A 15,684-nucleotide genomic window follows, 5' to 3' on the forward strand; every position below is an offset into this window, starting at 1 on the left:
AGACTCGCCTAGGCTACGCAGCATTTCGGTGAGTTGTTCCAGCGACTCTGCTATGATGACGATATCGTCGGCAAATCGAAGGTGTGAGATGTACTCGCCGTTTACATTGACTTCATACTCAGTCAAATCCAGCCTCTTAAAAACGTCTTCCAACGCGTTGGTGAACAGTTTCGGGGATTTTACATCCCCCTGTCTCACCCCTCTGCGCAGTTGGATCGCCTTCGTCTTACAGTCCTGGATGTGGACAATCATTGTAGCGGCGTTGTACAGACATCTCAGTACCTCGATATATCTCCAATCGATATGACATCTCTGCAATGAGTCGAGCACTGCCCAGGTTTCGATGGAGTCGAAGGCTTTCTCGTAGTCCACAAATGCAATACACAGTGGTTGATTGTACTCTTCGGTCTTCTGCACAATCTGCCGAACAGTATGAATGTGGTCCGCGGTGCAGTAGCCTGATCGAAAGCCGGCTTGCTCTGGGGGCTGGAACTCGTCAAGTCGTCTGGCGAGACGGTTCGTGACGACTCTTGAGAACAGCTTATACACGTAACTCAGGAGGGAGATTGGTCTGTAGTTTTTCAAGAGGGTTTTATCACCTTTCTTGAAAAAAACAGTACCACCTCACTGCCGCTCCACGTTTCCGGGGTCTTGCCATGTTGGATGACGGAATTAAAGAGGCTTGCTAGCTCTTTCAGGACCGGAGTCCCACCTGCCTTAAGCAACTCTGTTGTGATTCCGTCATCTCCCGGAGCTTTGTTGTTTTGAAGCTGTTCTAGAGCCGCCCTAATCTCGCCTTGGTCAACGACCGCGAGTAATGGCGCGTAAGAGGGGCGCGCTGGTCATCAATACTGATTCCCACGGGCTTATCCGATCTTGAAGAGAACAACTGCCCATAAAACCTCTCTACTTCTCCGACAATCTCAGGCCTAGAGGTAACGACCCCACCATTTTCAGTTTTAAGTTTTGTCAGACGCGGCCTCCCAAACTTGCGAGCGAACACTTTCGATCCCCGATTTTGCTCAATCGTAGCCTTGATGGCACGGGTATTGGAGCGTCGGAGATCGCGTCGCGTCAGCGTTTTTATTGTTCGATTTAAGGCCTTATCTGACAACAACGATGGTAGTTCTCGTCGTTTTCTCATGAGCTCGAGTGTCTCAGCAGAGAGTTTTGGTGCGTTGTCTCTTCTCTGTGGCGGAAAACACTTGCGGGATGTGTTTTGCAATATTTTGACCAGCCTGTCGGTTTTCTCATCAATGCTGCTTACGGTTTCCAACGTGGTGAATTGATTTTGAAGTTCCATTTGGAACTTTTCGAAACCTTGAGCAGCTTGGAGCATGGTAGGTCGGAGAGTAGACCTCACCATTCTCGATCTTTCGGCTTTGAAGTCGATATTTAGAGTGCCTCGAACCAAGCGGTGATCACTTCCGGTATTAAACCTGTTGATCACAGAAACATCTCTAAATATGTGCCTTTCTGAGGCTTCTTTTGTAAGAAAGAATTCATCAAAAAGAGCCCCTGCGCTTCGAGAAAGTTTAGCAGCATTTGCCCCCTGTGATTTCTGCAGCCGTAAGGTCCGACTTTCGATTCACCGCTATCTTATACTCCCACTTTAGCATTAAAGTCTCCCATAACAACATTGTAGTGGGCCTTCGAGGTGTCGTTGAGGGCCTTTGCGATGTCCTCGTACATCGCTTTGACCACCTTCGATCATCAGAGTATGTCGAAGTTGGCGCATATACCTGTACGACCTTCAGGGAGTACCTGTCGGAAAGTTTTAGGACAAGGTACGCTACCCGGTTGGACACACTACTGATTTCCACAATGCTGCTAATGAGAACCTTTATGACTAGAAAACCGTCACCACCCTGGGAGAGGTTATCACTTTCGTGGAAGTAGAGTAAGTTACCGGACTCTAGAGTTATCGTGTCCTCCCCCTGTCTTCGGACTTCAGATAACCCCAGTATATGCCAGTTTATATGACTTAAGTCTACTTCTAATTCGGCGAGGTGATGGTCCAGCCTCATCGAGCGTCCATTGTACGTTGCCATGTGAAGTCGTTTTATACGGTAGCCTGCCGTGAACCGGATATTCTTAGCACCCCCTGCCCTGTCGATACCGCGACCGCTACCTTGGTCGGGCCTAGCGGGCTTGCCGGTAACTAGGGGCCCTTTTTTGGGCGCATCTGCCATTAATGAGGGTTTGCCCATACTCGCCGCGCTTGGCAGGCGTGTTGGCGAGCGCAGTAGGGGGGTAAGATATTTATGGGGGGAGGGACGCTGCTGCCCATTCCCCCTTTTCCCCGTCCCCCAGTCGCCTATTACGACACCCACGGGATGAGATTGGGGAAGTACTATTCTAAGCCGGTACTCCACGGCATAAAAATATTTGATCGATATTATAGGGTTTATTGGGGTTCGTTATATGTCTTGAGGTAATCTAAATTCAAGTTAATTAAATAACGGTTTATAATTTGAAATATTTCCAATTGAATAGACTGAAGCTCCAGCAAGTTTCTAGAAGGCAGGTTGTCTAGATTGCTGGAACAAGCTGGTGGACGCTAGGGAGGCACTCGTCTCAACTGGGCCGTGCAGAGTGCTGCCGCTGATTTTTTGCACCTCATGCTAGTCAGCATGGCACACCTCGCTCCAAGAGCCAGGTATTTATTAATCTACCTAATGTTATAAATGTTTATGACTTAACTTTGCAATTTTAAATTTTGGTTACTTGTTTTGTAGACAAATTTGAATCAAATCGATTTATAAAGTAACAAAAGTAATAGCAAATATTACTTAATATCTTTAAATATATCATTACTAAATATATTTATTAACTTGAGTACATAAATGTTTTACAGATTCTGTTTAAGTTTTCACGACGAAGTGAGATATTTAGTACTGGACGAACACAGATATGAAACAGCTTTAGCTCTACAGATAACTAATCTCTTCACACGAGCATTTTGTTCTCAAATGTATTTTTTTTATTTACTAATAGTAATCTAATGATAAAAGCTTTAGCGGTCTACACTACCATTGTAAAGAGTATAATATACAAATTACATTAACATATATAGTTAATTGTGGAATCTAAATCTGAGTATCTACAATGGACCATCGAGTGCGCTCTACTAGCGCTGTGGTGGCTGTACTAGCCTTTATTGCAAACAAGAAGCCAAGTTCATGTATGTTTCCTGTTTCGCGCTGGGTAATTATGTAAAAGACCAAGAAGAATTGTTGATTTGGCGTTACCTATCGCGATTAGCTTGAATTAAGTATTAAATAAATTAATACCCTTTACTTTTTTAGGGTGGGTATACATGATTTACCAATGTCAGTAGCTTTCTTCACACCAGTAGAAGTAGATCAAGTATTAAGAAAAGAAGCTAATCTATGTTGTACCACACCTTCAAATCCCCATGGCTTGGAAAAGGGTTATGGAATACCAGATGGAGAATCGCTAACTATTTTTGATGTTCTTGAAAAGTATAAATTAAATTAATAATACCATTATCTTTGTTTCTTTTTAAATTTTTATCTATTATATTACTTTTTTATTTATTATATTACTTTTATACTACTTTTATTATACTATTTTTATTTATTATATTACTTTTATTTTATCATATTTATAGGCTGAAAAATAAACTTCCATGACTGAGAAATGCTAATAAAAAAATTGTCAACGTTGATATTACACGTCAAAAATGACAATGACATTTGTTAACTATGAAGTTAGGTTTAATAGTTAACAAGACCCGTTTATAATTTATATTTCTACGTTGATTATATTATTTATATATTAAAAAATTGTATTAAATATGTCGAAAGTAACGAAAAGGAAGCATGTAATGAATGAAGCTTTGTGGGACGATTATGAGTTGCCGAAAGCAAATCAAAGTATTGTCAAAGTTTTGAAAAGTAGAGGAAACAATCTTCATGAGGTATATTACAAACAAACCTTATCACTTTTATTTAATTTCATTATGTATTGATTCTTTTTAATTTGATTCAATCCCATTTACTACAGGTCACTACTCCTGTCGGTGAAGAATATTTAGTATCAATGCCTACTAAGTTTCGAAAAAATATATGGGTAAAACGTGGAAGCTACATCCTAGTCGAACCAATAACAGAGGGAGACAAAGTAAAAGCGGAAATAGTAAAAATTATGAAGAAGGACTCTATAAAATATTACAAAGAAAACAATTTGTGGCCTAAAGCATTTGATGACAATAGAAAACAAGATGAGGCACTTAGTGAGGATGATTTGTTTGTAAACACAAATAGGGTTCAGATGACTCAGTATTGCAGTGAAACAGACTCTAGTGACTCTAGTGATGATAGTGATAGCAATAGTGAGATAGAAAATAGTAGTAAATAAATAAATATACACTACTCTGTCAGTTTCTTTTAATTACCTTTTTAATGCTGTGTTTGGACTCTGTATAGCTGTATAGTGACAATGGATTTTATTTTATTTAACATAATTATAAGAATAATAAAATAGGAATTTATTTGTTCTTTTTGATCAATTTTTTTTTAATATTTTATAGTTACAATTAATACGACCTTAAGCATTTAATGAATTAGGTAACTTTAAAAAAAAAACAAGCAGTAGGGGTAGCTTATGTTTATTTTACATATTAAAAAAAAAAATTACATTTTTAAATATTTTATTAATTCAAGAGATAATTTTTCTAAAGCCTAGGATTTAAATATAAGCATAATTTAAGAAGTGGAATATATTGTACAGGTACGATCACTTACTAATTATTATGTAATAAGTCAAAATTATTTAATATCGGCTTCTACATCATCCGTCATAATATAATCATAAATAGTTTTTATTAACTCAACCGATTTCAGGTTGGCCCATCCCTCTGTCTTAGTAATGAGCTTAGCTTGGCCATCCTTTATGAATTCCAAAGTCAATTGTTTTAGAATTTTAGCTGAGTGCAAATCTGCCAGCTGTAAAGTTTCAATAGCATTCTCTACTGTTAATTTTTTATGTAATGCTTCCTCACACAAGCTTTTTAATCTACTTAGTTCATAGAAATCAGCAGCTGCCAGCAATTTTTCAGGTATATGTTCAACTCTTGGAGCCTTATCACTGTATATAAATGTCAAAACTTCCGTAAGTACTTCAGCCTCTAGTGGAGATTCTACAATATTTGTGTGGCACTCTGTAGTGTTGTGTTCAAAGTGAGCCTTCAAAACCACACTCCTACTAGCGAGTACTGCCTTGTGGACTTTGTATTCATTCCCCTCTGCAGATTTCATTGTGATATCAGAGAACAAACCATTATTTAACAGATTCTCAAAGTCATTACTCAGTTGAGCTTCAGGAACATTAGAATGGTCTACTTTAATATCATTTGTCACAATAAATTGAAATTTCAATCTGAGGCTACCGTCGCTTAAAAGAAATATGTCACGACCATCAAAACCCGCAATATCTCTTTTGAATAATGTAGCTAAATATTGCCATTTGTTAGCCTGAACTGTGTGATACTCCTTTATAACTATTGAACGCTCTTCAAATCTTTTTAAGCAAATAGTTAGTATTGATTTCAAAAAAACTGGGTTAGGTGATAAGTAACAGATTTCAATTATATCATTGTCTCGTCCTAAAAATTGCATCTTCAAGTGAAATCGTGAATACATAGAATCTGCGCATGGATCTTTTGGTTTCTCGGTTCGAAACTCTCTCGCCGTTTTATTTTCAAGTAAATTGACAAAATTTGGTACAGTCCATATGATTGTATTAATCTTCGTTTGGCCTTCAGTGCGCGTCGTATAATTCAAATTTGACATATTGCTTCTTATTACTTGGATTTTGTTTAATAAATCTAGTTTAGTTGCGCTTTAATTATTTTTAATAATTTAATAAAGCTTTTCGCCGCAAACATGTAACGAACAATAGTCCAATAATATGAAAAGAGAAAAATAGCAAACTGTAAAAATTAATAATTAAAAATCAATAATGTGTTTACACAACGAATCAACAGACAACAACACCAAATAGTCGACTACCTCATATCATCAATATCAACTAACTATCATTTCACATTAATGGTCAGAAATTGTTTTTTTTATGTCAGATTGATTATCAACATCACAGAGTATAAATAATGTTCAGCTAATGACAAATCAATCAACTGGAAAATAAAAAATAAAACTGGAGTATAGTACCTTGTATCGTTTTGAAGGTTTAACGCCTGTTATACATTAAATATATTTTTAAAATCACTATCTGCTTTTGTCTTGTTAATACAATACATACCGTTTACAGCTTTTCATTATTGGATATTGTCTAAGTATTCTGAATTATCATCGTTTTATATTTTTTACAGTAAGTGTAATGTATGAAGCCTTACCCTACGGTTATACATTTGCGTTGCCATTATCTTCAGGATTCCTCACCACTCAATGTGTAAATGTGTTAAAATAATTTTGCATGTCTTACAATGTAATTGCACATGTAAAATATTATTTATTAATACCTCTATACAGTACACATAACGCATGCTAAGAATAAATAACAATAAAACATAATACATATGTGGAGGCGGTCTTATCGCTACCTATGTACGTCGTCTATGATGTAAGCTCAAACACGACCTTGTATGAGGAAAAAAAAATTGGTAATAGTGTGTTGTAAAATAACAAGTTCAAAACTAAAAGAAACATGTTACCATTCATTATCTATACATATAATAAATCTGTAACAGATCGCTGTCTGTACGTGGAAGATATATGAGTAAAACTATTATGCCTTTATCAACGCAATAGAACCCCAAATAATGATTGTTAGAATTTTCGTCTGAACAATTATTCGATAAAAATGTTTTAAAATAACTATTCAGTTGAATTGGCTGAAACTTTAGTTACCTGTAAATGTTAGTTTGTAAAATTATGATGGTTGAAAGTTTATAGAAACAAAACTGCCACAACAATGTTTATAATATTTTTTATTTAAAATTCCTAATTACACGACTTTTTTGAGGTATACTATTTTTGAACTTGGCATAATAATGTCAAACTCACAGAGTAGAAAATCACTTGATCGAAACGTCGATATTATTTTCTATTTCTACTGTCAGTCTGTCATACTTACAGCACAGGGCACAGAGTACATAATATTATTATTATAGTATACTGTGTGTGTTGTATTCGAATCTCGAATCGGATGTTAAATCTTAATAAAATATTTTAATCTTATCTATAATGTTTATTTGATCGTACATTAATCGGGTTGATAGAATATCAGCATCATATCTCAATGTAATGCCTGTCAATTCACTAAAGCGTAACAGTGAACGGGGGTGATAATTTATTATAATTCCTTTCAGTTAGTTTTCGACAAATGTAATTTGGTGCTCATAATGGAAGATTATAAGTTTCTTTTTAAAGTTGTATTAGTAGGCAATGCTGGTGTAGGTAAGACCTGTTTAGTGCGGAGATTCACACAAGGCTTGTTCCCACCAGGCCAAGGTGCTACAATTGGTGTTGATTTTATGATCAAAACTGTGGAAGTCGACGGAGAGAAAGTGAAGGTGAGCAAGATATTACGCACTATGCCTATAGTATATACTTCAATTGCTATATTTGGTATTGTTACCTAGTTTTTTTCGGTAATATTTAAAAAAATTCAAATTTATTACTTGTTTGAAAAAAAAAGGAATATATTAGATTGACGCACATAATAAAAGGAATATTTTTAAAGTAATATAAAAATTAAGTAACATACATTTTAATGGCCGAGTTTTATTAATGACTTACTAGTTATTAAGCAAGTCATACTAGAATTTTAATTCAATTTTTATTTGTACACCATTTCAGTTACAAATATGGGATACTGCCGGACAGGAGAGATTCAGATCAATAACCCAGAGTTACTACCGTTCTGCACATGCATTGATATTGGTGTACGATATATCTTGCCAGCCAACATTCGACTGCTTGCCAGATTGGTTGAGAGAAATTGAAGAGTATGCTAGTCATAAGGTTCTTAGAATATTAGTTGGTAAGTCTTAATTTTTAAATGTAATATAAATTGTTTATATTGTTTATTATGTATTTCTTAAAAAAACAAATGTTTATAAATAGCATTACAGATTTCTCTTTTTTAATAGATTTTGTTTGTTTCATGTTTTGGTATGCAATTAGGATAATTGGTATTGTTGATTGTTTTGCATTGTAGTAATATAATACATTAATAATGAGTAATTATTTTCTGAATTACAATAATGCTCAGTGGTACATGTATTGGGAGGCCTGTAAAAAGTAATTTGTTTAACCCTTATCTATTCATGTAGTAAGGTAAGAAACAATAGTCATCTCCCCTAATGAATAAAAACAAATGTATAACTGAAGGCTATAAACTACTATTACAGATCTAGCTTAAGGTATTTTATAAATCATATTAGCTAATTGTCTCAGCTTCGCACTGGTAGATAATAAGAAAAATGTATTTTGGATAGGATTTGCATAAAATCTGTTCTTAGTAAGCATCTACGTTCGGGGAAGGAGTTAGCGACACATTTCAAGTCAATCGGGCAGATAGTTTGAGAGATCTTGTGATGAGTTGTATTTCGCATTAATGTGAAAATTATTAAACTTTATGCCTAATATCCTGGGCATATGGATTAATAAGAATACAATTAACTATTTATTTTGTAATACAATATACAATTACCATACTGTACTAATAGGACAAATTTCTTTTCAAGGTAATAAAACTGATAGAGAAGACAGAGAAATCCCTCGGCATATAGGAGAGGATTTTGCACAAAGACATGGGATGTATTTCTTAGAAACATCTGCTAAAGAAGCAGAGAATGTGGAAAGGCTGTTTATGGAGATAGCTGTTGAACTAATGGAGGTATTTGTTTATAACTGATTTAGTACATAATATATTGACTATATTGCAATTTTTTTATTGTGCTGGGAATACTTTCAAATGAACTAGGCTTCCTGGGGGAATCTGGGTTACATATAATTCTTACCCACACTAAAATACCTGTGTGGATTGTTCTCTGGATAGATTGCAGGTGCTATGGAGATTGTATTAACATAATGCATCTGTTGCCCCCTACCATGCGCATTTGTCAAAACTCCTTAAGCGGGGGGAGAGGAGAGGGTATTTTAAATATAAATTAAAATACTTTAAAATTAACAATAAATAATTGTTTCTAATTCATGTATATATTCTATTTCAGCAAGCAAAATGCAAGGAGCTACCCAAATATGACGGCAGCTTAGGCCCAATTAACGGCAAGACGACATCTGTCGGAGATGGCTCATGCTGTCTCCGATCATAAACCTAACGAATTTATCTCGTTGATATTACTAGTGTTGTAAAACTCGTTGTTTTTATAGAGTTAATTTATTTTTTGGGTACCCAATGAAGAATAGTCTATGACCATCATCATGATACAACTCTCGTTATTATTTTGTCATTGTGGTGTCAGTTTTATGTATAGGATTTTTCTCCTGATCATTAGAAACTTCGTACTTAATATGAAAAATCAATGCACATATAATTCAATTGATATGACAAGAACTAAAAAATTATAAACTTTAGTTTACATTAATAGTAAAACTTTAAGCAAATATTTAAAGCAAAGATTAATATTATGGATTATGAGTGAGAAACTTAAGTAAATAAGGTAACTGAACATTGTGTCGCTAATGTATCATCCAGAATGCTCCACCAATTGAATTTTTTCATGCTGTCGTAAGGTACTTAAACTATTAAATCTTTTACTTAAATTATTAAATTCAGACTCACATGGTTATAGAAAAGTTTATAATTTTTTTTTCTTATTGTTATATGTATAATATAAAATAGAAAATAAATGATCTCTATAAAAACACTTAATAACTTAATATTATAATGTAGTGCTAAAATCATTCCATTTGCTTTTAAGCATACACTTTGTCACAATTTCATGTGTTTAGTTTAATACAACTTTCTCGTTTGAGTGAAATGATTGGATACTTAACACTGAAAGATTTTTCCACTTTTATCATTTTAGTATTATTTCAGTTGGTAATTATTATTATTATTATTTTAATTCCTTTTTTTTAAGTGTAGCAAAAGAGTACTTGCTGTAACGGTTATTGATTTAACACATCTGTTGCCAGTTAATATGATTTTAATTATAACTAGTATTTTACATAATTGGTAACTAAAAAGAAAAGTATCAGACTGCATAGCCTCCTCCCTTTTTAAGGCGGTTTCGAGCTTATTCCATCACGTGACACCCGACTCGTCCGGTTTTCCTCAGTAAACGAAATAAATTATAAATAAAATATAATCACGCGAAGACAGCCGTGCTTCCTCGATCGAACCAGCAATTATCGGTTGAGATTCACGTGTTCTGTCAAGTAGTCCTTTCGGCTCATATAGACAACATAAAGAAATATAAAAATGACTTTTACAGTTGTTCATTAAAATCAAAACACATGCAAATGGTACAATAGTTATGGTGGCTGACCTTAGTGTTCTCCTTTTTTAATTTTTTTTTTATTATAAATGACTGTGAAATGGTTGTGAGATAGATTGATGAATTGTATTAATTATTATTGTATGACTGAATGCGCCATTTTTCTTTCTTTGAGTGTGCAACCTCGCTAGATTAAATATAAACGAACGCTGCTCACAAATCGTAGATATTAGGTTTAAGTTTGTATATTCCAGTGGCGGGAGGAATAAAGATAAACAAACCTTGAATTTATATAAATATATATTTGCGATTTTCTAATAGTTCTGCTATTATGCACTGCAAACAGTTCTTATTATAATACAACACTGTTCCAATTAATTACTTATATTCATTTTAACCTCAAAAGCTCCGATGACGACTTTTTGACGAGTATATCATTGTATTCATAAATCATAGATTATCTATATAAGTATGTATTTACAAAAAAAAAGTAGTGTTTGCAGTATCAGTTGTCTGTCTTCCATAGTACAAGCTCTGCTTAGTTTGGGATCAGATGGCCGTGTGTGAATAATGTCCCAGGATATTATTAATTCAAAGTCAAAGTTGTTTATTTACGCTTGCTGTCATTGGACGATTCCAAACTACAAATTTGACGTATTGAAATCATCGTAAATTGAACGCTTCGTTCGTGTTTTGTCAGCTTACATTCTCTCTAGATTTGTTAGAATAAATTGACATTTGAAATTATCCGGTGATGATATACATTGAGTAATTAATAGCGTTATCAAGTTTAGGCATATCATTGTGACATGAAATTGTGATAGAGTTGTCGAGTTAACGGATTTGCTGTTGCAATTTAAATTTTTTTATTATAAATTTGTTAGTGTATTATTAGTGTTCCGTGAAAGGTTAACTAGACAATGTGTAGGTTTTAATGTTAATTATATTCTGAATTAGACTAATGCCGATCTTGACTTTAATTAATTTATTCCTAGTTAATTCCTGGTATGCGTTGCAATGCCTATTTTTTTTTTGTAAACAATTATCTGATAGCGAATGTACAAATTCATTGGATCGGATGATTGTATAGGAACGCATACGGAGCAAACAAAGAAGAAAGAAAAGCATTCTTTTTATATATATAGATTGTAAATACCACAATGATAATTAGATGAAATTATATACATATATTAATTGTACGATACATTTTTTATTAAAAGTCTTACTTTTATATTTCTTATAAAGCTAATTTTCAACGTATATTAATAAAATCTTAGTCAGTTATTAGAATGCTTACATTACACATGATCTTTTTAAACTTAAATATATTTGAATCGATTTTCCAATTTTGTTGTTGGTTTAATAATTATGAATTATGTTAAGCTATTTGTCAAACTTGCCTCGAAACTTTAATGAAAGTGAAATTAAACACTTTTACTTAAATCTGAACGGTTATTGGTCGATGGCAGTTGATGACGCTATAAGCGACCAATGAGCGTTCAGTGGTTAGCCATTTAGGGTATTAATTATATAATCTTATGTAACTATAGAATTATTGTTGAATTTAACTTTAAATTCGTTTTTTTTTTAAATGTAATATCGTTTTGCTTAATATAAATGTTATTTTATTTTAAATTAAGTATTTTAATTATACTGGCTATCTAATTATCATTGTTGTTAGATGTATTAAGGCCAGTTCACACATGTACCCGAAAAGCCTTTTATGGTGGCTGTGAGAACATAGAGGATTGTAGCCAAAATTAGTGTCGGATAGGATATTCAAGTTTTATAAATATATTTTTTTTTTTATCTGCACCTTCAGTCTCCAGATATTGTCGCCGATCATATTGTATACAATCTTGGCTAACTAATTTGGCAGTACTAAGTAGTATCTTACAAATATTTTTGTAATCATCATTTTACAAGATAAATTAAATTTAAAGCTTTGGTTTGGAATATGGATTCTACCGGCACCGGCACCGGAACTGGCGGGATTTACTCTTTTTCGTCAAATATACATGTAATAATCATATACAATCAAATTTATCAGTGAAAATCAGCTAGTACTTTCTCCAAGTATCCTATCATCTATATAAACGTAACGTGCGATTTAAATGAATTTACTAGTAAATGTATGATCTCCGAGATTAAATTATAACTAAAGTTATAGGATTATTTTTAGTCTTGCCTAATTTATGTAGAGATTGTCTGCAAAGTAAACAATATCGTTTGTTTATAATTTATCAAGCCCATTCATGATACTTGTGCTATTATTTAAATTCACCTCTTCGTTATTAGTTAACTCGACTTGCAGTGTGCATGTGTAAACGGACCTCCAGAGATAACAATTATCTTTTTATCTTAATTTTTCTTGTACAGTCATCACAAAACCTGGATATATTTTTTTAAATTTTTTTATTTTTTATTTTTATATGAAATGTTATACAATGTGTGCCCATAACATGTTAATTTTACTCTAATGTTAATTATTTATTAATATTTATTGCAATTGTAGGTGCGGTTTTTTTGTTTTTTTTTTTTTGGTTTTAATGTAGCGTTTCTATATTATATCATCACATTGATATTATTTGCAATTTGGTGTCTGTTTCGATTTTTTTTTTTAAATATAAACGTCATTGTTGTATAGTGATAGTGATAGTCGTGCAATGAATCGTCTTGAAGAATGTTGAAGAGTTGCTGAAACTCGTTTTGTTTTTAGTAGCCTTTTATCGAGTTTTTTTTTAGCTATGTAACTGTCAAAGTGTGTATTAAAATGTCAGTATTTATTTACTAATTTGCAATTAAGTTACTTGGAAGATAGAAGTCCAAGGCCTCTTATAAGGATAGAAGGCTTTTGTCCTTCAGTTGTTAATAGTACATAATGGAATAGTATTGAGAGATTTTATTTTATAAATATCAACTTACCGTACTTCAATGTTTTAGTTTGATGACTATTTATTGATACTTAAAATTAGTCTTGCATAATGTTCGTATATTTATTAATTTCATTTGACTTTAAATCATGAATCGATTTAATTGCCGTATGGATTGGCGACACTTGACGTCTCGTACCCGCCACTATACATACACTGATTCAACTCAAAATTATCTAAATGCTTTGCCTGATTAACTAGTGCAACGATGTTGGCTTTAAATATGTGTAGTTAACTAAATTTCATATAGAATAATAAAATATATACAATGTTACTAATGAACGTTACATGGCGGCTGAATGTTTACGCACCAAATTGTCTCTTTCCGACATCAACGATTTTACATTCGTAAGAAAAAGACATCCTATGTCTTTACAGCCGTTATTTAAAACTTTTTTTTTTTAATAAGGGATGTAATTTTTAAGTCTGACAATTTTGACAGTTATCATAGCGAGATAGACCAGTGAGTTGTTAATGCTTAATAATTATGATTACTTTAATTAATGTACAGTTCAAATTGGATCTGAAATAGCTACTTACAAATCTCTTCGTGTCATCGGTCATAGAAATTAAATATCACCAAAGAACTAAATTATTGTAATGCAATAAATCAAATTATCACTTTCGATACGATTGTGTTTTATTAAAATATGCTCTCTGCTGTTATCTTTATTCAGACTAACAAAATTAAATATGAATATTTCTTTCATTCTATGGTTAAAATATTGAAGTTGTCTTTTTATGGTAATATTAAATATAAATAATTGTGCTTTTAATATTGAAAATAAATTTTATGATCAAGTAAAACAAATAAGGTTTCATTACTATTTTTTTATTACATTATATATTTTTCTTATTACGACAAATAGTTATTTTAGTCATAAATAAATATGCAATCTAAATATAAGCCACTTTTTACATCATCAACACGCCGGGACGCCCACAGGATTAAAAAATGTTAAGACCTTTGTACTACTGTTTATTGCATTTCTGTTGTAGTTTGTATTGTGAAACTGTTTGGTGGTAGAATAAATAGGGAATGAGCGATACCTACATCCTACCATCTCCAGTCGTGTCAGATTGCCGACCCCTGTCCGACGAGTATATCGGACTATAAGATAACGCTCCCAAGTTTTACGTAATAAAGGAAATACTGGTAATTACTTATTTTACAAATTAATTATATCAATATAATTTGCGGGGTGATGATCTAATCAAATCATGGACACACAACTAAGTGATCCCTAACTCTCATAATCCGATGGGACGGCAATCCGACACGACCGGAAAGAGTTCAGGCGAAGGACCAACGGAAATACGTGCTTTCCGAGGCACGGGAGTGTACACACTTCTAACTTCCAGACTCCGGGCTGCTACTGAGAATTTTCTGACGCGGCATGTAAGGCCGCCGATCCGGAGGTCCTTTGTTCAATTCCCAGGTCGGGCTAATAAAAAGTTATTGAGGTTTTCTATCGAAAATTCTCAATAGTAGCCCGGAGTCTAGAAGTTGGAAGTGTCTTCACTCCCATGCCTCGGAAAGCACGTAAAGCCATTGGTCCTGCGTCTGAATTCCTTCCGGTCGTGTATGATTGCCGTACCACTTTTGCACGATAATATGTCCTGCGCAGTTGGTTAATCTCTCTTGAGAATAGCCAATTGCGCCGTGGTCAAAATCGGTCTGGAGGATTATTATTATTATGTAATTCATAGAATAAAATAAACCTTACATATAAAAACATTTTCAATTGAATGATTTAAAAAAAAAAATTATTCAATAAAGTCTTGCTTATTAATGTTAGAGTTCCTCGAAAACCAGAGCTATTGGTTCTGTGTGAATTTTCGGCAACAATGTTTTTTTACTTCTGCACTTAGTACTGGTTTTTAATTTCGAAAATGGATGCAATCTCTTCCACACAATTATGTTATATATACATATAAAATAAGTAAGTAGTTTTTGAAATCATTGTTTCTACAATAATTTTAAATTACACATTTAGATACAAATCTTGTGATATCAATATTCAAACTTTTTTCAATGTTTCTCTGTTCCGATCTCTTCGAAACCTAAAGAAGTCAGGGTATAATTTACTTTCAACACTTAAAATGTTAATGTTACTAGTTCTATTAAAAATAAACATTATTTTTTATAAACAGCTGCTTATATATATAAAAAAAATACATAAAAAGTTATAATTTTACTAAAAATTAGTTTAAAATTAAAACATTCAAATCTTTTTTAGTAAATAGTAAATATTTATTTTATTTATCTAAAAATCATCTGTTTTTATTTATATTTAC

General features: G+C 33.1%; 4 protein-coding genes across 5 annotated transcripts in view; 3 read left to right on the plus strand and 1 right to left on the minus strand.

The window, feature by feature from the left end:
• Positions 1–4,397, plus strand: part of LOC126776924 (probable RNA-binding protein EIF1AD) — a 58,619-nt gene extending 54,222 nt beyond the window's left edge. Inside the window, exons 2-3 of the mRNA XM_050499791.1 lie at positions 3,739–3,943; positions 4,030–4,397. Of these exons, the coding sequence (XP_050355748.1) occupies positions 3,821–3,943; positions 4,030–4,383 (477 nt within the window). The 5' untranslated portion in view covers positions 3,739–3,820 and the 3' untranslated portion in view covers positions 4,384–4,397. The remainder of the gene's footprint in view (positions 1–3,738; positions 3,944–4,029) is intronic.
• On the plus strand, positions 2,566–3,501 carry LOC126776688 (DNA polymerase subunit gamma-1-like). Its single transcript, XM_050499310.1, has 3 exons — positions 2,566–2,659; positions 2,858–2,974; positions 3,309–3,501. The coding sequence occupies exons 1-3, from the start codon at positions 2,622–2,624 to the stop codon at positions 3,499–3,501; spliced, it is 348 nt and encodes a 115-aa protein (XP_050355267.1). The 5' UTR covers positions 2,566–2,621.
• Positions 4,398–4,703: 306 nt separating the features above from the next.
• On the minus strand, positions 4,704–6,518 carry LOC126776860 (speckle-type POZ protein-like). Of its 2 annotated transcripts, XM_050499701.1 has the most exons (3): positions 6,380–6,518; positions 6,036–6,160; positions 4,704–5,956 (listed from the first exon to the last, which is right to left on the minus strand). In XM_050499701.1, the coding sequence occupies exon 3, from the start codon at positions 5,814–5,816 to the stop codon at positions 4,794–4,796; it is 1,023 nt and encodes a 340-aa protein (XP_050355658.1). In that variant the 5' UTR covers positions 5,817–5,956; positions 6,036–6,160; positions 6,380–6,518; the 3' UTR covers positions 4,704–4,793. The 2 variants fall into 2 exon arrangements, with proteins under 2 accessions (XP_050355658.1, XP_050355659.1); XM_050499702.1 differs by lacking the exon at positions 6,036–6,160 and having other exon boundaries at positions 6,380–6,441.
• A 633-nt stretch (positions 6,519–7,151) lies between these two features.
• Positions 7,152–14,014, plus strand: LOC126776903 (ras-related protein Rab-30-like). The gene is made up of 4 exons (XM_050499765.1): positions 7,152–7,558; positions 7,845–8,028; positions 8,735–8,886; positions 9,224–14,014. The coding sequence occupies exons 1-4, from the start codon at positions 7,388–7,390 to the stop codon at positions 9,323–9,325; spliced, it is 609 nt and encodes a 202-aa protein (XP_050355722.1). The 5' UTR covers positions 7,152–7,387; the 3' UTR covers positions 9,326–14,014.
• Positions 14,015–15,684: the final 1,670 nt, after the last annotated feature.

The sequence above is a fragment of the Nymphalis io genome, chromosome 21 (assembly GCF_905147045.1).
Source record: "Nymphalis io chromosome 21, ilAglIoxx1.1, whole genome shotgun sequence".
In the NCBI taxonomy this organism is placed as follows: Eukaryota; Metazoa; Arthropoda; class Insecta; order Lepidoptera; family Nymphalidae; genus Nymphalis; species Nymphalis io.

Excerpts from the sequence above, each read along its gene's own strand:
- LOC126776688 (XM_050499310.1), top strand. The coding sequence starts at position 2,622 with ATGCTAGTCAGCATGGCACACCTCGCTCCAAGAGCCAG. Across the intron at positions 2,660-2,857 it reads CACCTCGCTCCAAGAGCCAG|ATTCTGTTTAAGTTTTCACG; the intron begins GTATTTATTAAT and ends AATGTTTTACAG. Across the intron at positions 2,975-3,308 it reads CGAGCATTTTGTTCTCAAAT|GGTGGGTATACATGATTTAC; the intron begins GTATTTTTTTTA and ends TTACTTTTTTAG.
- LOC126776860 (XM_050499701.1), bottom strand. The coding sequence starts at position 5,816 with ATGTCAAATTTGAATTATACGACGCGCACTGAAGGCCAAACGAAGATT.
- LOC126776903 (XM_050499765.1), top strand. The coding sequence starts at position 7,388 with ATGGAAGATTATAAGTTTCTTTTTAAAGTTGTATTAGTAGGCAATGCT. Across the intron at positions 8,029-8,734 it reads GGTTCTTAGAATATTAGTTG|GTAATAAAACTGATAGAGAA; the intron begins GTAAGTCTTAAT and ends TTTCTTTTCAAG. Across the intron at positions 8,887-9,223 it reads TAGCTGTTGAACTAATGGAG|CAAGCAAAATGCAAGGAGCT; the intron begins GTATTTGTTTAT and ends ATTCTATTTCAG.